The sequence below is a fragment of the Panthera leo genome, chromosome A2, assembly GCF_018350215.1.
Source record: "Panthera leo isolate Ple1 chromosome A2, P.leo_Ple1_pat1.1, whole genome shotgun sequence".
NCBI classification, from domain to species: domain Eukaryota; kingdom Metazoa; phylum Chordata; class Mammalia; order Carnivora; family Felidae; genus Panthera; species Panthera leo.
Window position 1 is genome coordinate 159,946,648 of NC_056680.1, and position 20,225 is coordinate 159,966,872.

A 20,225-nucleotide genomic window follows, 5' to 3' on the forward strand; every position below is an offset into this window, starting at 1 on the left:
TTCCGTCATCAAAATGAATAATCTGCATGGAAAGTGCCAGCTCCCTGGTGGCTGTGCTGTCGGTGAGAGACTCTTGCGTGCTGGGTGCCCGTTGACTGAATTCCAGCTTAACCAGGATCCAAGAGGTGAACACTCAAAACAGTAGAGCCCCCTTGAGAAGCCTCCAGCATTTATTGCCAAGCAGTGCCCTTTAGTAACTTTACCTTTCTTTTTTTTTTTTTTTTATTTTCCTGACATTTATCAGCACTTTTTCCAATTTGCCAAAAACTATAGCAGATGAAAACCAGGGTTTTAGAAGTATGTTCGTTTGTGAGGGCTCCTGGGTGGCTCAGTCACTTAAGTGTCCGACTCTTGATTTCAGCCCAGGTCATGATCTCACGGTTTGTGAGTTCAAGCCGCACATCCTGGCTCTGTGCTGACAGCACGGAGCCCGCTTGGGATTGTCTCTCCTTCTTTCTCTGCCCCTTCCCCACGCATGCACTCTCTCAAAGTAAGTAAGTTAAAAAAAAATTTTTTTTAAAGAAGTATGTTCCTTTGTCAATGAACCCTCTTCTGAGTCCTCACTTCTCGGTCAGACCCTCACCAGCCCTCACTGAGCACGGCTGTGATAGTCTCCTGTCTGGACCCCCCACTTCTAGTTTCTTCTCCACCCATCTCACCCGCCAATGCCAAAGTGACCTTACTGACCCACATCTTCAGTTAAGTTTTTCCCAGGCTTTTCAATTTTTGTAATGAGTGTTTTACTACAATGAAAAGAAAAGAAAAGAGAAAAGAAGAGAAAAGGAAAGGAAAGAGAAAAGAAAAGAGAAAAGAAGAGGAAAGAGAAAAGGAAAGAGAAGGGAAGGGAAGAGAAGAGAAGAGAAGAGAAGAGAAGAGAAGAGAAGAGAAGAGAAGAGAAGAGAAGAGAGAGAAGAGAAGAGAAGAGAAGAGAAGAGAAGAGAAGAGAAGAGAAGAGAAGAGAAGAGCCTTCGAGGATGCCCCAGTGCTTACCAAATCGATATAACCTGATTTGAAATGTGAGGCCCTTATACAACATCCACCCGAGGGCGGGTCATTTTCCAGCTTTATCCGCCGTGTCCTCTGGGGCACTTACTTACAAACTTGTGCGTGAGCCTCCTCGGTTTCCTTGTGCATGTGCCCGCCTCTGTCCCTGCCACCCTCCTTTTCTCTTCAAGTGGCACCTGGTTCAGGGATCATTTCCATCATCATGTGGTCCTCTCTGTCCCAGTCTCGATCCATAGCTCTCTCTCCTGAACACGCATCATGGCCTTTATCTCATTTTGCCTCTGCTAATGTTTACCCTTGACCGTGAGAGCCCTGCAGGGGACTGTCGTCTGCCTGCTTCTCTCTGCCCCACAGTGCCAAGTGCACAGCCTTTTGTCTAGAAAGGATCAGTAAACATCCCTGACTTCACCTCCACGTGTGTATGCACACGATTAAGTGTAAGCATGTGGGTCAAAATCATTGCTTTATTGTCAGCATGCAGATGTTGATATGCAGAAAATTCAAAACAGGCACCGGACGAGCAGGAAGTTGTACACAACTCATGCCCTCACCATCCGTGGAGCCCGGGTTCCGGGCACCGTGCAGACGGTGCGGTAGCAGAAGTCATGGGCCTTCCTGGAGACACTTCCTGTCTAGTGGGGGAGACAAACTTGTCATCACCTAAAGTAACAACCCCGTTGCTCCTGACTCCTCTGCGGAGGCCAGAAGGGGTGTGCATGACTCAGTCTGGAGGTAGTTCAAGGCGGTCAGACCCCTGGGTCAGTGGAGGGCGAGTGGATGAAAAGGTGGCGTCAGAGCTTGGAGGCTCTTACTGATCATTTTGAGGAGCGTGCTCTTTCTGTTAGAGGCAGCCATCGAAAGGGAAGGAGAGGCCCCAGTTGAGTCTTGGAAACATTCCTCCGAGGGTGGGTGAGGAGGAACATGAAACTAGGAGAGGAAAGCCAAAATGGCAGGCCTCCGGGCTACAGAGAGGATTCAGACGCGGAGTGAGGCGGGCTTAAATGATAATGGGAGAGAAGGGAGCACTGGACAGTTTGGAGATTGAATGCTGAGAAGGCATGGCTCTTGGGCGAGGGGGCGGCCCATCTGCCCCTTTGCCTACCAGAAGCCTGAGGAGTCTTATCCTGGGGCGTCCGGGGGGAGGGAGGCGACACCTGTAGAAACCACAGTTAGGGGCTGTGTCCTTTCGTTTCACTTTCTGGAAACAGACCTGACCTCCTTCATAGGTCTGTCTGTCAGCGTTCAGATGCTCTGCTTTCAAGCACGTGACCAGGAGGACGTTAGAGAACCGTCGTCACGATCAGAGTAACAGAAGGGTGAGGAAACTTGACTTCTCCAGGCCTTTGTCCTCTGCAAAACGAGAGGCAAGAGAATCACCTGTTTTCCAGAGAAGCTACAAGAATGAAAGAAGTGAACACACGTAAACAGCTCAGCACAGGGCGGGGGCCCGTGTGAAATATGTGCTCCAGATGTCGGCTGTGATTATTACCGTTTCCCTGGATTTGCCATGGGTGAGGAAAGAAGAGGAAAATAGGAGCTCTTCTAGAATATTCTACAGTTGCAACAGGGACAGAGCCTCCATTCAATATAAATTAGGACACTTGTCAATTTAGGTACACATCCTATACTAAATGTGAAGAAAGCGTGTTATCCTTTTATAGGAAGATCTGGAAATGCTGCGCGTGCATCACGCGTCACTTGCGTGTGACGTCCCTTTTTGTATGTGTGGCATTCACTATGGGTCTTTGTTCTGATCCAGAAATTAAAGGTGCGGGCGGTTAAGCTGCTGGAGAGTTGCAATACTTAAGTCATCTTCTGCAAGTTTCCCTTTGAGGAAGGTTTGTCCTTCCTTCCAGAAGCCTCTTCCGTAGACTCATTCACGAAGACGGGTTCAGTGTATTCACCTTTCCTCACTTCTTGGTGTCTCACGTTGTCTTTTTTGCTGTATGAATTTTGACAGTGAGCAAGGTAAGGAGAGGAGAGTTCTTAAGCCCCCAGTCTAAATGGTCTGCAGAGAAAATACATCTCGCTGCCCCGGGATCAATAAGAAATCTCTTCCATTGCTGCCTTTAAATGTTTACGATCCTCAGGTGCAGGTGGAATATCTTCAGATTCATTGTCACTTGCAATGATTTGTATTTGATCCTTATCGAGGACGGTCCTCTATAGGTGAAAAGTACAGTAAGATTTCTTAGCCAAGGGAATCTTTAGAAACAGTGACGTGGGTTTTGGTAGCTTCTAGAAGAATGCTTAGAATTCCTTTCAAGCAGCCGTGAGCTGGCATGATGGGGAGGGAAGGAGACCAGCACTGACTGTAAACACAAGGACCAGCTACACTATGTTCAGTCAGGGGCGCTTGGGTGGCTCGGTGGGTTAAGCAGCTGACTTCAGCTCGGGTCATGATCTCCCAGTTCGCGGGTTTGAGCCCCGCGTCGGGCTCTGTGCTGACAGCTCGGAGCCTGGAGCCCGCTTTGGATTCTGTGTCTCCCCCTCTCTCTGCCCTCCCCTCCTCACACTCTGCCTCTCTCTCCTTCAAAAATGAATAAACATTTAAAAAAAATTTTTTTAACTGTATGCATCAAACAAGTACAACAGGCGATGACGCCTAGCTGTCTGTTCTGAAATAAACATGCCGATTCCAGGCTTCATCTGGACCAAGGGCATTTTTCTCTGATTCAAATTAACCATGGTAAGCTGGCAAAGTCTTTGTGAGGTATAGAAAAAGTTGGAAGGAGAGAGAGGAGGGGGAGAAGGAGGAGGAAAGGGACTCAGGGGCTACCAAGCATTTGGGTGAAGAGAACAGTCTGGAAGCAACAAGAGCGTGCTTCTCCACACCAGGAGCTTAGAGACACAGCCCCACCCCAACAGCCTTGAGGTGGGGGAGGGAGACACCAGCAGCACAGGAGGAATAGCAGTAAACTAGTAAACTAGTTATTGGATCGACTTGTCTCAGCCCAGAAGAATCCAACACTTCGAAGATTCTGAGTCAAAGCATGTAGGCGCTGGGTGCTGTGGACGTGGTTGGGTAGGAGCCCCCAGCTTACCGGAGTGACCCCAGAGGAGACCAGAATGATCCCCTTCTCTGTTACCATGTTCCTGGAAAAAGCATTCTTTCTATCGGTTTGTAAAGGGCTTACAAATAACATGAACTAAATTCAGATGAGCAGAAGTATGTATTGTTTTCATTTTCCGCAGCAGGCACTGATTCCCTTGTTCTTGGCTGGGGTTGGGCAGCTCGTGCTGACGCTTAACCAACCATCTCATTCTAACAGTGTTGCTTTCAGGCTAACTCTACTCTCAGAGGCAAATGCTTCCTCTCCCCCCTCCAGTCTCATTTCCAGAACGGCAGGGGGCCCGGCATCCCCTGCAGTCCTAGGCTCGGTCTTAGTTCCTACCGAACACCACAGACTGTGGCTTAAAAACCACACGTATTGTCTCAGGGTTCTGGAGGCCAGAGGTCTGAAGTCAAGCGGTCAGCAGGGTGGGTCCTTTCCTGGGACCTCGGCAGGGAGAACCTGTTCTTCTGTCCCGGCTTCTGGCCGGTGCTGCTGATTGCTGATGCTGCTGGGATCGTGCCCTTTTGACATCAACCTCTGCCTCTGTCTTTACATGGCCTTCTCCCTGTGTGTGTCTGTGTCCCTTCTCTGCTTCCTGTAATGACACCACTTGTTGGATGAGGGCCCACCCTAGTCACCCGGATCCAACGTGACCTCGGGGCACCTGGGTGGCTCGGTCAGTTAAGAGTCCAACTCTTGGTCTCAGCTCAGGCCGTGATCTCGCGGTTTCATGAGTTCGAGCCCCACATGAGGTTCTGTGCTGACTGCACGGAGCCTGCTTGGGATTCTCTCTCCCTTTCTCTCTCTGCCCCTTCCCTGCTTGCTCCCTCTCTCTCTCTCTCTCAAATAATGAAACTTAAAAAAAAATATGACCTCCTCTGAACTTCAGGACACCTGCAAAGACCCTATTTCCAAACAAGGGTGCAGTCACAGGCCCCAGGGATTGGGCTTCAGCATATCTTTCTTTTCGGGGGGTGGGGGTCACACCTCAACCCACAACAGGGTCCTTACAGGTGTTTGCTCTGCCGGCTGGTATGTTCTAATCACTGCACTTAGGTCTGCTGAGGAGTTGAGGAGGGGGGATGTCATGCCCGGGGTAACTAAGGGTCGCGGTCCCACTCTTTCCCTCCAGTCTTAAAGTGCCGTGCCCATCCCAGGACTCTGTCAGCCCCCCACCTTGCAGCACCCAGGATGCTTGTGGGCTGCCGCTGCCTCAGCCCGCACACATGAGTGGCCGTCCCCACCAGGAGGGTGCTTCGGTGGTCACATGCCAAATCGAATACAAAGCTGCCAGCGAGGAAGCTTGAAAGTCACCCACCCGTCTACACCTGGGCAAGCAGGATCCACCCCCACCCAGCCCCGAGTGTCAACCTTTCAGAGGAAGCCAGGGTGTACCTACATGTGTTTCCTCAGGGCCTTTGTGGTTACTGTTCCTTCTGCCTAGAATGCTTTTCCCTCCATAGGTACGTGACCTTTTACATTCAGAGCTCAAACGTAATCTCAGCGGTGGCCTCCCCTGATTGTCTCATTCAAAACAGTATCTACACACACACACACACACACACACACACACACACACCTCACTCTATCCCTTTCCCGGATCTAATTATTCTAGTGAAATTGCATTTCAGAGAACTAGACATTCCCCGTGGAAACGGAAGAATGTTTTTGCTCGTGGCTACACTGGTTCTGGAGCTCGCCCTGTACAGATAAAGATGATTTTCAGGGGCGCCTGGATGGTTCAGTCAGTTAAATGTCCCGCTCTTGGTTTAGGCTCAGGTCATGATCTCTCGGTTCGTTGGTTTGAGCCCCGCGTCTGACAGGGCAGAGCCTGCTTGGGACTCTCTCTCTCCCTTTCTCTCTGCCCCTCCCCCACTTGTGCTGTCTCTGTCTCTCTTGAAATAAATACACTTAAAAAAAAAAAAAAAAAGATGATTTTTTTAGGAGGGAGGGAACATCAAGTGGTTTGTGGTTTGTGGTTGCCCCGGGCAGGAGGGCAGCTGCGTGATGGGTTTTACTCCACCTCTATAAACAGAGGCAAATGACCAAAAAGAAAGGTGGCTTCAGACCCTTACTCAAAAATGAAAAATCCAGGGCAACCTCCTAGCTTTCTCCATAGCATGATAAAAATGTTCCCAGTCAAGCTCCAAGCCATCAAGAAAAGTCATCAGATACGTTCTTTAGGGGCTAACACATCCATTCAGCTCAGTAGCCCACACTCCTGGGCCCAAGGTGCTTTTGGAGACCCCTAAAAATGTTTCAGTTTCTTTTAAAATCAGAAGAAAAGGGGCGCCTGGGTGGCTCAGTCAGTTAAGGGTCTGGCCCTTGGTTTCAGCTCAGGTCATGATCTCGCGGTCTGTGAGTTCGAGCCCCGCGTCGGGCTCAGTACTGACAGCTTGGAGCCTGGAGCCTGCTTCGGATTCTGTGTCTCCCTCTCTCTCTGCCCCTCCCCTGCTCATGCTCGCTCTCTCTCTCTCTCTCTCTCTGTCAAAAATAAATAAACATTTAAAAAAATTTAAAAAAAAAAGTCTTCTCCACGCAGATTCATTTTCCAGGATGCCCAGGATTCACAATAACGTATTTCAGATGAGAGGTTAACGCAGTTGCCCCGTGGAATATTTTAAGCCCTCCTCCTCTCTGAAACAAAGCCCACAGCAGTAGAGCAAGAGCAAACGAGGAGCAGTGCTGAGAAAATGCATTTTCTTCAAGGTGCCGCAGCCTCTGTAATTTGCACCTTCGGAAGGCGAGAGGGAAGGTGTTGACTAACAGTGGAGGTAATGGGACTAACAGGTGTGCCCAGCCGGGAAAATAAACATTCAGCTAACACAGAGCTGAAAAGGTGTCCCCCCACCCCGCCCCCCCCCCCCCCCCCCCCGAGCAAACGTCCTGGGAAGCGTCCCCGGTCCTTCGTTAAAAGGAAAATGAAAATCAGCAGACCTGAAACCCCACCTGAGTCTTAGAAGTCGCTGGATTTAGGTAAATTGGAGACGGATTCCTTTTGCTTTTTTTTGTTTTAATCTCTTTTTACCTTTTACTTTTATCTTCTGGGCTTTGAATACTCAGACCAGCGCCCTGGGGAGTAACGAACAATTCCCAAGAGGGGAGGTCTTCAGTTGCAGTGGCCCGTGTGAAAGTTGGGGCAGGAGACCGAGTTTCCAGAGTGGTGACCCGTCTGCTGTTCACACCCTCTGTGTCCTGAACGGAACACGTCTCTGGGCTTAACTTGACCCCTGGAAGACACGGTGTCAGAAACCACCTTTTGGGTTAGTGTCTACACTCCATTTTTTCCTTGACTCAACCACATCTCACTCTTAACTCCTAAGTCATTTGTAATGAGAATACCCTAGTCCTCGGGGCACCTGGGTAGCTCAGTCACTTGAGCATGTGACTTCGGCTCAGGTCATGATCTCACGGTTTGTGGGTTCGAGCCCCACATCGGGCTCTGTGCTGACAGCTCGGAGCTTGGAGCCTGCTTCCGATTCTGTGTCTCCCTCTGGCTCTCTGCCCCTCCCCCGCTCACACTCTGTGTGTGTGTGTGTGTGTGTGTGTGTGTGTGTGTGTGTGTCTCTAAAAAATAAACATTAATAAAATAAAATACCCTAGTCCTGTTTGGGCTGGGGGTGGCGGGGAAGGAAGGAGGTGCGTGCTGCCACTGGGTGTAGCCTGTACAGCTTGATGGTGAAAGTGATGGGGGAGGGTGGCATTTCCAATTATAGAAATTAGGTATTTGTGTCTGCTGAAGTTTTCTAGTTAGTTCCAGGCTATCATTTCAGCCTCTCAGAGCCCCTTTGGCTCTGCGATCTCATGTATCACCACGCTTTCCTAAATGCCCACGACCCATTGGTCAATGTGCCATTGATGTCCTTATCTAAATCAATAAAATAATAAACTGTCAGCTTAGAATCATACCATGAAAATTCTCCCCTGAAGCCAATTTCTACCCATGGATCATCTTCCACCCACAGTTCATCTTGTTATAAATCTGCCTTTAAAATACTTTTACTTGGGGCGCCTGGGTGGCTCCATCGGTGAAGCGTCCTACTTCGGCTCAGGTCACGATCTTGCGGTCCATGAGTCTGAACCCCGCGTCGGGCTCTGTGCAGACAGCTCGGAACCTGGAACCTGCTTCGGATTCTGTGTCTCCCTCTCTCGCCCCTCCCCTGCTCGTTCTCTGTCTGTGTCTCTCTTTCTCTCGGTCAAAAATAAACATTTAAAAAATTAAAAAAAAAAAAAATTGTCCTCCGAAGTCATTTCCTAGGTCAAGGTCGCAAGATTAGAATTCTTTCCTATGTTAATTACGTAACCTGGAGAGCAAAGGAAGGTAACGCCCCCCCCCCCCCCCCCCCCCCCCCAGTACGCTTTCTGGCAACAGCTCTCCCCTCCTCTTTCTGTGTGTGCGTGACAGGTCTAATTGCCCTGAGAAGACCATTGCCTTCGACCCCTACCTCAATGTCCATTTCCTAATGCTTTGATGGTCAGGCTTTCGTGCAATCTTAGCCCTCACAGGGTTTTTTTTTTCCTCCTGGGCTAAGACAGCTTTAGATGCCCCCTGGGTAGGAATTACAATACCAGTGAGAACAAAGGAAAGAAACCACTTTTTATTTTGCGGAATCATTCTATTTGACATAATCTGGAAATACACAGATTCGTTAACACACTTTTCCTAGCCTCCACTTAGGCTGCTTGTGACACAGATGCCTCGCACCCTTCCCTCCTCCTTTCCCCATTGCCCCCAACTCCCCTGCTCCCCAAGCTTCCAATGACCCTGGGCTGGTCTTGGCTGGAATACTCTTCAGTGGTTTGGAGAGGAATTCAGGAAAAGGTAGAAGGTAAAACTCACTCTCCTTATGGTGTTGGTTAGTGTAATAGGGCTTTCCAAAGCCTTTAAAAAAAAAAAAAAAAAAAAAAAAGGTTTAGCAGAAGCAGAGCACACACGGAAGAAATTATTTTTCTGTACGACATTTCAGTTTGGTAACGTTGTACGTAGGATTCTATTTCTTGTACCACATTTCAGTTTGGTAACGTTGTACGACATTTCAGTTTGGTAACGTTGTACGTAGGATTCTATTTCTGCTGCTCACAACTTAAAATGCAAAAGGAAAAGTGGAATAAAACCCGGAGAGTAAGAAGCACGTCTGTTCATTTCCAACTCGTGGGAAACACGTTAGTGTTCTCTTCTCCAGTAGCAAATAGCTAAGCCACATCGCTTATATTTACTAAGATTTTGAGAGGTAAAAATCAGACCTGCCCTTCTAATGAAGCCCCAGCACCCTGCTCTGTGGTTTGACTGACAGGTACATCCATTTTTCTGAAAGGTCTTGTTACTTTTAGCAAAGCCTGTTATTCTTAGCCCTGAAAAGTCATGCTGTGCAGCAGGGCACCCCAGGCTGCAGGAAAGGGGCACCAGGCTTTCTGTCTCACGTCTGACAACTTGAAACATTCAGGAGAAAGTGGAAAATTTATCTTTTAGATGATGCCAAATGTGTGCTATTTTGGAAACAGCTCAGGGAGCCTATCTTCTCTTTGTTTTATAATCACAACTGGCTTATATTAACCAGCGATCATAAGTTTGTAGTTCTCAGATTAGAATTTAGGATAGGGAGGGGCTCCTGGGTGGCTCAGGTGGCTAAGCATCCCACTTCAGCTCAGGTCATGATCTCACGGTTCGTGAGTTTGAGTCCCACATCAGGCTCTGTGCTGACAGCTCAGAGCCTGGAGCCTGCTTCGGATTCTGTGTCTCCCTCTCTCTCTGCCCTTCCCCTGCTTGTGTTCTGTCTCTCTCTGTCTCTCAAAAATAAGTCAATGTTTAAAAAAAAATTTTATTTAAAGAATTTAGGATAGGGAATGATAATTTCAACCTATGTGTATGTCCCCCAAAAGTTCAAGGACTGTAATAAGTTTATACAAACAAAAATGTAATACTTCATCTTTTCGCAAAATAACGTAGTAGGCTCACATCTTCACGTTAAGATATTTCTTTTTATTACTGTTTCTGAAAAGAATCCAGTTTTGTTTTATTAAGCCTTATAAAAAGATTTGCAGTGTAGGAGGAAAAAATTCTGCCTCTCCCAGCAGATGGCCTCTTTGTAACTGAATTACATTTGTCACAGGTCAAGAGCTATTTAAATTACACCTGCATATTTTAGTCCCGCCTTCCTCCATAAGAGAGAAAAGCATATAATAAATACAGCGAAATTTCATTAGTGTCTTTCAGGGACTAATAAAACGTCATAGTATAGAATTCTATACATCAGTTATGTTTACGGATTTAATTCTAGCTGTCTGTGCACCTTTGGAAAGGCAGCTGGTCAGGAAGATGTCACCGATCAAAAAATTTAGCCTGTTAGAATCTAACATTTCAGTGCCCTGTCTAAGGTTCATCATCTGATGGTGTTAGAATGGAGGAATGAGGTTTAAGTGGTTGTATTTTGCTTTCTTAGATTGACACTCTTAGCTTTTTTTGTTGCTTTCTTCCCCCTCTTTTTTGAAGTTTCTTATAGTTGTGGTTATTTCCCATTTACTTATCCCCCTGAGCCCTTCAGGCTCCCGTCCGTGCAGCTATGACCAAATGGGAAAGTTGTATCCAATCTGATCAACTGCGTCCAGCTCTCTGTCAGTTGAGACCCGGATGCTCAGCCCTAACCCCCAGAGTCACCATTTAGGGTGCCTGTCAGCCCAGCTCATGTTTCCAAGTGTATATCAGGTGACTACTCAGCCTTCTCGTTTCAGGCTGATATTCCAAGAATTATTTAAACCTTCACTCAAGCAGTGATTTCAAACCCACTCCCTGCTTATTCCATATAACCGCTACTCCACGCTTGAGGCTGGAGGAGGGTGTAGAGAGTAATGGATTTTCAGCCTTCATAGATGAGCGTCACTGTAAGAGCAACACAACTAAATTTTCAAAGATGAGTGCATTTTCAGTGAGATAGATTTCCCAGTGAAAGTACCTCTGGAAACAAATGCATATAAATATATAAACATAGAGTCTGTTTATTTATAAAGACCTTTATATATGTAAATATATATGGCGTGCCTGGGTGGCTTCGTCGGTTGAGCGTCCAACTTCAGCTCAGGTCATGATCTCGCGGTTTGTGGGTTCGAGCCCAGCGTCGGGCTCTGTGCTGACAGCTGGGAGCCTGGAGCCTGCTTTAGATTGTGCATCTCCCTCTCTCTCTGCCTCTTCCCCCTCTCAAAAGTAAGTAAACATTATATATGTAAATATACATGTAAATACAAATATAAAACATGTATATAAATATAAAGCTGTATGGGATCTAAATTTCCTACTTCCCCTTCCTCTCTCAAAGCCACATGCCACACCTGTTGACCCCACGAAGCTGATAAACGTTGGCCCACAATGAACTTTGCCGTAACCGAATTTCCACGGTGTTTGCTGCCATCCCGCACGACCAAAGTGTGGATGACAGACTGTCTTGATATACAGTCACAGTTCTCGTCACGCGTGCCGTCCCTGGCTGATCGCTCTGAACAAGAGGGTATTTTAGACATCTTGCGGAACACAAAGATAGCCAACTTTCGGGATCTGCTCTCAAGGAAACCGTAAATCTAGTAGAGACACAAATTCAGGTTTGTGGCCCGTCTGGACGGGGAAAGAACACCCAGGGGCCAGGTAGCCGAAGAAACCATCTGGAGCTCTCTTCTTTAGAGACTGGAGACCTCTGATGTCCTAAAGTGGCAGATGATCACAGGTACTAGGTATGGAGAGAGGAAGAGAAAGGAATTTCATGTGAGTGGGACAGAGGTGCTAAAGGCCAAATATTAAGGGGTTTGGAGGAACACCAAGTTCCTCCTCAGAATATTCCCCGAAGAACAGTAATTTGAGAGCCAATGGCACAATGTTTTGCCTTCTCTGCTTACAATTTTGCCACGTCCGGTTACCTTCTTTATGTTATTTATTTAACATTGTTCTTTAAATGGACTCCCCCTTTTCACCTAAACAAATTTATGTTCAAAGGAGAACGTGTTATAAGGAAATTTTGCAATACAACCATACAGCGAAATATGAGTATCACTACGATATAGCAGTGGTAAAAATACAACACTCTGGGGGCACCTGGGTGGCTCAGTCGGTTGGGCATCCGACTTCAGCTCAGGTCCATGAGTTCGAGCCCCGCGTCGGGCTCTGTGCTGACAGCTCAGAGCCTGGAGCCTGCTTCCGATTCTGTGTCTCCCTCTCTCTGGCCCTCCCCCGCTCACACTCTCAAAAATAAATAAACATTTAAAAAAAATACAATGCTCTGGAAATGTTAGGAAATTCAGCCCTGTTGTCTGCGGGAGCGTTCGGGTCTGAGGCCTGCTGTTAAAAAGAGAAACTAGCTGGGACACTTAGCTGGTTAAGTGTCCGACTCTTGGTTTTGGCTCAGGTCATGATCTCCTGGTTCCCAGGTTCAAGCCCCACATCAGGCTCCACGCCGATGGTGCAGAACCTGTCTGGGAGTCTCTCCCTTTTTTTCTGCCCCTCCCTGCTTTCTCTCTCTCAAAAATAAATAAACTTAAAAAAAAAAAAAAACTTGTTTTAAAAAATAAAATAAGATAAAATAAAATAAAATAAAATAAAATAAAATAAAATAAAATAAAATAAAATAAAATAAAAATAAAGAGAAACTAGCAAGTGTTGGAGTGCTGGAAAAGATACTCCAGTCCCAACCTGACACCCTCTTTTTGAAGGATGAAAAGAGAATGGGAAGAACATATTCCTTGCCCTATGATCGTATGTTACTTAATATCCAGCCCTTGAATGACCTAAGGGCATCCCCCAGTGCCACCCGTGGGAAAATTCCCCCAGGAGCAGAGGGAGGGAATAGAGGGGACAGTGCCCCATGGCCAGCTGCACCTGAGTCTCTGGAGAGCAAAGGTGAGCTCCGTGGCCTGGCACCCAGGTCTGCCCTCTCTGTCCCTCCCACAGATTCTGAAAAGTCGACTCTCCAGCCCCTAACACAGTGACGGGCACACAAGAGACCCCTCATCAAAAGTTTTCATTCGAGGAGGGCACCTGAGTGGCTCAGTTAAGCATCCAACTTTGGCTCAGGTCATAATCTCACAGGTCATGGGTTCGAGCCCCACATCCAGGTCTGTGCTGACAGCTCAGAGCCTGGAGCCTGCTTCAGATTCTGCGTCTCCTTCTCTCCGACCCACCCCCACTCGCGCTCTGTCTCTCTCTCAAAACTAAATAAAACATTTTTTTAAAAAAAGCTTTAAACCGGGTCTCGCTGACATTCTAACATCTTTTGGCCCTCTTTCATAAAAAGTAAAAACATTGAGTTTTACAGGGGTAGTTCATCACATCCCATCCTTACCCCCACCAAAAAGAATTCTAGAAAGTGTAAAACAGAACAAAACGCAGCTGATGAATAGGGCCCCATGGGCACACAAGAATAGACAGATGAGTTTAGTCTCTAAGGAAGATGAGAGCTGTCACTGGAGGAGTTGGCATCTGAATGTCCAGTCACAGAGGCCGTGTCCACAGGTGTCCGCGAGGTCCCCACACGGTTCTGCCACCAGTGGGTCTGGCTGTGGCTGGTTCCGGTGCCCCGTCCCCCTCTCCTCTCTCACCACACCGTTTGGTATTCAGCAGCTGAAGACGGGAAGCCGGGAGGCACGTAATGCCACCATCAAGCTGGCACATGTCCTCGCTGCCTCGTGCTCCTTTCATCATAAGGTTTTACCTGGAATTGGGTCATGTTTTTAGTGGGCTATTTTCGATAACCCACATCATTAATGTAAGATATTCAAGTAAAGATATCATTAACCCAATCATTAATGTAAGATATTAAAGTACTAATTACAGCTTGAGGGCATAACTTCAAAAGTGACTGTACTGCATTTCTATGATTTGCATTCTTTAAAGCAGGTGTCCCCCCCCCCCCACCCACCGCCTTGATGCCTTGGCAGAGAAGACTCCATGGGGAAAGTAGTTTCTTACAGTGAATCGAGCTGTGGTATGTGATTCAGCGTGTGACCCGTTCAGTCGGTTTTACAGATTAACGTAATTCACCTGTAATGAGCTCAAACACACCAAAGCAATAATAGCTTTACTATCATGTGTTAGATGCTCTTAAGAAAGATGGATTTTTATTCCAGAGAAGCATCTACAGAACTTACCGGTGCCTTAATTGATGCTGACAACGTTTTGACATCAGTTCATTGCATTTTTTAAAACTTTATTACTGGCTGGGGCGCCTGGGTGGCGCAGTCGGTTAAGCGTCCGACTTCAGCCAGGTCACGATCTCGCGGTCCGTGAGTTCGAGCCCCGCGTCAGGCTCTGGGCTGATGGCTCGGAGCCTGGAGCCTGTTTCCGATTCTGTGTCTCCCTCTCTCTCTGCCCCTCCCCCGTTCATGCTCTGTCTCTCTCTGTCCCAAAACTAAAAAAATTTAAAAAAAGTTGAAAAAAAACTTTATTACTGGCTAAGTTGCTAACGAAACATGGTCTTAGAGCGGTCTCTAATAGCCGTTAAAAAAAATTTTTTTTTAACTTCACTTTCACAATTTATAGAGCCCCTGACTAGAAATGCCAAAATCCAAGTAAATATAAAAACAACATGATATGGTCTGTGGTTTTTTTTTTTTTTGAGAGAGCGAAATTGAGAATAAAATATCTGACTTCTCTGTATATGAAACATACATGTTCATTCGTTAGCAAAGCCTTAACTTCTCGATAAGGAGCCCTGAGGAGAGGAGAAAGCCCCAGTTCACCCCCAGGCCTCGTGCTTGCAGCCCAGCCCCCACCCTGCGCCCACCCCGCTGATGCGTTCGCTGGCCGCTCACAGCTCCTTCCCACCGTCCGGGGGTCCCTGATCCACCACCTACACCCCCTTCCTGGGACCCCCTCTGGCCATCTGCCTTGTGTCTGTTATCTCAGAATGAGACAGGAGAGGACCCGTCTTTAAGAAATGGGGACCCCGGGGCCCCTGGGTGGCTCAGTCCATAAGCGTCCGGCTTCGACTCAGGTCATGATCTCATGGTTCATGAGTTCGAGCCCCGCGTTGGGCTCCGTGCTGACAGCGGGGAGCCTGCTTGGGATTCTTTCTCTCCGCCCCTCCTCCCACTCACGCTCCCTCTCGCTCTCTCAAAAAAAAAAAAAAAAGAAATGGGCACCCCCTGTTAAACTGGGAGCCTTCAGGCAGATATGGCTTTGAAAGCGCTCATTTTCTGTGTGTCATAGGGAAGCTCGCCCTACGTTAAGTTCAGAAAGCCATGTGAGCTGTGTGGGACTCTGTGAAGTAAAGCTTGAGTCAGAAGTTCATTACCCACATCTCCAGCAGAGGCAACAGAATCAAAACTGATTCACTACAGATGATCTCACGGCTTAGCAAAGGGCAAGAGAGCGCTGGTGACAAACGAGGTGCTTACCCACATCCACGGCCTGACCCTGTCTCAGCCCGACGGCAAAGAGAAGGACGCCTGTCTTAGGAGTTTGCAGCCCTGGGGGGCTCACACGACTGCTTACTTGCTCAGTGCAGGCACTACGCTGCCACTAGAACCACCTTTCTAACACTGTTCCCATGACGGTCCTTGGCAGCTTCAACCACGGAGTCTCCACCTTAAATACGGGCATCTTCACGTGGCATTCAAGGCTCTTCCCAATATGGCCCTGAGCTCTGAGCGCATCACGCTCCCACCAGAACCAGAACATAGCTAACCCCCCTGACACACTCGACCTGGAGTTCTCTTTCCTTTTATTCTCAAAACCTACTTCTAAACGAGACAAGCGTTGGTGAAGGTGTGGAGAAATTGGCGGGAACGTAGAATGGTGCCACCGCCATGGCGGTTCCTCAAAACCTAGAAGGAGAACGACCCTGTGATTCAGTAGTCTCGCTTCCGGTGTGTGTATATACCCAAGAGAAATCAGGATCACGAAGAGATATCTGCACTCCCGTGTTCGTTGCAGCATTGTTTACCGTAACAATAGCTTGAAAACCAGTTGGGGCGCCTGGGTGGCTCCGTCGGTTAAGCATCCGACTTTAGCTCAGGTCATGATCTCACGGTCTGTGGGTTCGAGCCCCGTGTTGGGCTCTGTGCTGACAGCTCAGAGCCTGGAGCCTGTTTCAGATTCTGTGTGTGTGTGTGTCTCTCTCTCTCTGCCCCTCCCACTGCTTGTGCTCTGTCTCTCTCTCTCTCTCTCTGTCTCTCAAAAATAAATAAATGTTAAAAAAAAAAACTTTAAAATAATCTAAGTGTCCAACAATGGATGAATGGATAAAGAAAGTGTAGCATACACACACAGTGGAATACTCTACAGCCTTCAAAAAGAAGGAAATCCTGCCATTTGCTACAACATGGATGAACTTGGAGGACAGTACACTCAGTGAAATAAGCCAGGCACAGAACAAACTACATGATCCCACGTGTATCGGGAAATCTAAACTAGTCAAACTCCCGGAAGCAGAGAGTAGAATGCTGGTCACCAAAGGGGCTGCAGGATGTTGGTCAAAGGGCACGTTATTTTTTCACTTACACAACGTGAATGCAAGAGAGCTGCCACCCAGCACAGTGCCCAGGGTTCACAATATCGTATGGCATACTTCCAAATGCATTCGGGGGTAGACTTCCTGTTAAAGCATCCGTACCACAAAACAAAAACAAAACCCGCCCTCGTGTTACCTCTCCCGAAGTGCTATCCAGAGCCCCGTGTAAACTGGCTTCCCAGGCTTACCATAGACTTTGATAATTTTGCCAAATACATGGTTTGCTTCTCAGCTCAGAAAACCAGTGTCCCAGAGGCTCTGGTGCCCATCTGCCTGCCTCCCTAGCCCCGTACGCCTCAGTTTTCTCATACATTCCATAGGGATAGTAATGCTCCCTTTTCCATAGAGTTGTTCTAGGAATTAAATGTCTAATTTGTATAAAATATCTAGCATTTGTATAAAGCATATGGTTATAAAGGTTCAGTAAACGTTAACTCTTGTTATTACACAGCACTTGTTCAGTTGTATCGCTTTGTGATTTGCATGTTTCTCCAGCTAGGTTGGGAGCTACTTACGGTCAACTTCTGTATTTATCTCTGTCTTCCTGCTCCTGTGGCCAGGCAGTGAGTACATGCAATGAATTGAATTGAATTGAATTGAATTGAATTGAATTGAATTGAATTGAGATCTCACAAGATGGTAGGAGCTACCAGGCCCCAAATTCTTCCTTCTGAAGCCCTACTCCAAGACTGGACAGGCTAACACGAATTCTCCATCTATGGATGAAAAGCAGCAGATGGGACCGATGGAACTTGGGTTCCACCACCAAGCAGCCATTGTTCTGGTGCCTCGACCACAGATGTTAGCCAGATAGGAATTTGGGAAAGTGAGGAGCGGAGGTCTCCCTTCCAATCTGGGAACAGAGAGTTACCCTGTGTCTCCTTGGTCTGGGGATGTTTCAAGGGAGGCAGATCACTAGAAGGAAGGGATAGAAACCAAATATATGAGGTCTTTTCCTGGAAGGCAAGTTGGTGAACCCAGAACAAGGAATTCTGATATCAGACCGGAAGACAAAGAATCAATCAATGAATTCATCCAATGAATCAATGAACTCGTCCATCCAATAAGCCTGCAATTATCGACAAGAAAGCAGAGGAGGAAGAAGAGAACAGCCAGCGAGGGATCAGTAGGACCAGAGCCTCTTTCTGGTCATCAGGAGAACCCTTAGGAGACATGCTGAGTGTGGGAATTTTGTTCACAGTCCCAGGTACCTTCTGCCTCCCCCTGCTAATTGAATCATGGTCTAGCTCAGAATCACAGGCTGAAATTGACTGCAGGAGGAAAATATGGAGAACGGTTCATTAAAATCTTAAGCCCCTTTTGGAAGTACCACTCTCCATTGGACTAGGACAGGTCAGCTCTTGAAGCAATTCTTTAACATGAATAATCAGTACATCCCCTTCTGCCTCCAACGCCTAGAAGCTCCCTTCTCTACTGATTTATTCTTTCATTGACGGGAAGTAAATGTTTATACAAGACTGCTTCACCTGGGTTGGTTCCCCAGTAAGAGACATCACCTGCTCCGAATTCAACTTTTTAAAGAAGTAGGTGGCCTTCTGTTTCCCCAAGTCGGTGTTTTTCACAGCTCCACCGGAAGGGTAAATGTCTCATATCCTTGTTCCTGGTGGTAAAAGACAGTCGGCAGGTTGGCATAACATCACGTCCGGAACATAAGTTGCTCTGTTCTTCTCTGAGGGTGCATTTGCCCACCACCTGGGTTGGTCACGCTGTGCCATCAGTGTCTGTGCCCGTGGTTCTCAAGACTTAGCGGGCTGCAGAGGCACCTGGAGGGCTTGTGAAAGCCCAGATTGCCAGCCCCGCCCCCACCCCCTGGCATTTCTAACAAGTTCCCAATCTGCTACACAGATTGTAAAACTCAGGGCAGAGGGTGGAAGAGACACTTGCTTTTACTGATCTAACTGGTAAGACAACGTGTGGTTACATTAATTGAAACAGTACATTGGAAATGCCTCTGCTCGATTCCCCTCTGATTTGAATGTTAGTTTAGCAAGACGTTAAGCACACAGAGCAGGGGAAGGTAGCGATTCTTAAGTGCGTGTGTTTATTTGTGACTTGAGTCGGGAAAGTTTCCTGACTTCCAAAACATCCATCGGATACTAGCTGGGTTTCTATAAACCTCAGAATTCCGAGGGGATTGGACGCTGAAGAAAGAAAACGCTCCATTCTATAGGCTGTGGGAACTGTTGTTGTTTTTTTTTTTTTTTTAATAAAGGATTCTGAAGAAGAAGAAGAAAATAAGAAAGAGGTACAAAACAGAACCATAATTCACCAGGAGGGCTGAGCAGGGAGCCTTGTTCAATATATGTAAGAGGGAAAAGAGAAGGAGAAAAATCAATCAGAACCATGTGAGTGTTGTTAGTTCTAACAATACCGCAGGTATCCAGAAGGTAATTATATGTGCATTTTATTGTAACAAATAGAGTCGTATTCTCCTCACCCTACACAATCTCTGGCAACGCAGAGGTTCTTTTACAGCGAAGTCTCCAGCCCTGAGCCTTGCCGAGTCATTAATATTTCATCTGAAAGAATGTAACATCTCGCACTGAAACCTGAGAGTAAGGTTTGGACACAGGCATCAAAGGCGAGGATATTTTACTGCCGGAATACAGTGAGTGGGGACGATTTTTACTTTCTCTTTCTTTATCTTTTAGAAACAGGGAAGATTGACCAAGAGATTCACAAATACAACACCCCGGGATTCACCGGCTGCCTCTCCAGAGTCCAGTTCAACCAGATTGCGCCCCTCAAGGCGGCCTTGAGGCAGACCAACGCCTCCGCTCACGTCCACATTCAGGGCGAGCTGGTGGAGTCCAACTGCGGGGCCTCCCCGCTGACCCTCTCACCCATGTCGTCTGCCACCGACCCCTGGCACTTAGACCACTTGGATTCAGGTAAGGCAGGCTTGGCCAGGTTGCTTTATTTCCTTAAACCTCAGTTTCTTCGTCTGCAAAATGGGGTTATAACAGAACCTCGCTGGTGAGGTTGTTGGAGGATTAAGAGTGTGAAGGAATGGGTGAGCCCAGGAGTGCTTAGCACATAACCACGTGTGCAAAAGTTACCACCGTCAGCCTCGCTCGGAGCCAGAAGGAGATAAGGTAAGGCACGTGGGAACTATTGACTCATTTAAGCGGAATTAGGAGATGCCTAAACCGAGGTCTGCGAGGTGACTGTCAGATGACCCGATGCGTCACTTCCCCTACTTATGCCTTTATGAGTCACTGCAGCCCCACAGTCCAAGGCCAGGGGGCAAGCTTTACCTAAAGCAACACGGAGATTCCTCTCCCGACCGTGTATCTATGTGCATAATCCCGCACCCTTCCAGGTCCCAGGGGGTGCATGTAAGTTTGCAAAAACCCTGTGGATTTAGTCTCACTCCTGCAGGTGCCCAGACATGTACTTTGAAAGCACAGGCCTGCAATAAAGGCCGGCTCTTGGCTGCAAAATTAATTGGGAGGAACTTCACGGTCCCCATGACACCGAGTGGTGGAGAGCCATAGGTCTTTGTTCTCTGCTCTACTCAGCCCGACCTTGGGTCCGTTGGATCACCTCTCCAAGCCTCTACTTTGTCACCATGAGGTGAAGAGTGGGGTGCGATCTCCACAGCACCTCCACATCTAAGAGCCCGTGGGTGTCCGAAGCAACGTGTAATGTTCCT

General features: G+C 47.5%; 1 protein-coding gene across 1 annotated transcript in view; it reads left to right on the top strand.

Annotated features, from left to right (window-relative positions):
* CNTNAP2 (contactin associated protein 2) overlaps positions 1 to 20,225 on the top strand; it is a 1,228,588-nt gene that overhangs the window by 1,176,736 nt on the left and 31,627 nt on the right. The window contains exon 22 of the mRNA XM_042927363.1: positions 19,222 to 19,461. Coding sequence (XP_042783297.1) covers positions 19,222 to 19,461 — 240 coding nt within the window. The remainder of the gene's footprint in view (positions 1 to 19,221; positions 19,462 to 20,225) is intronic.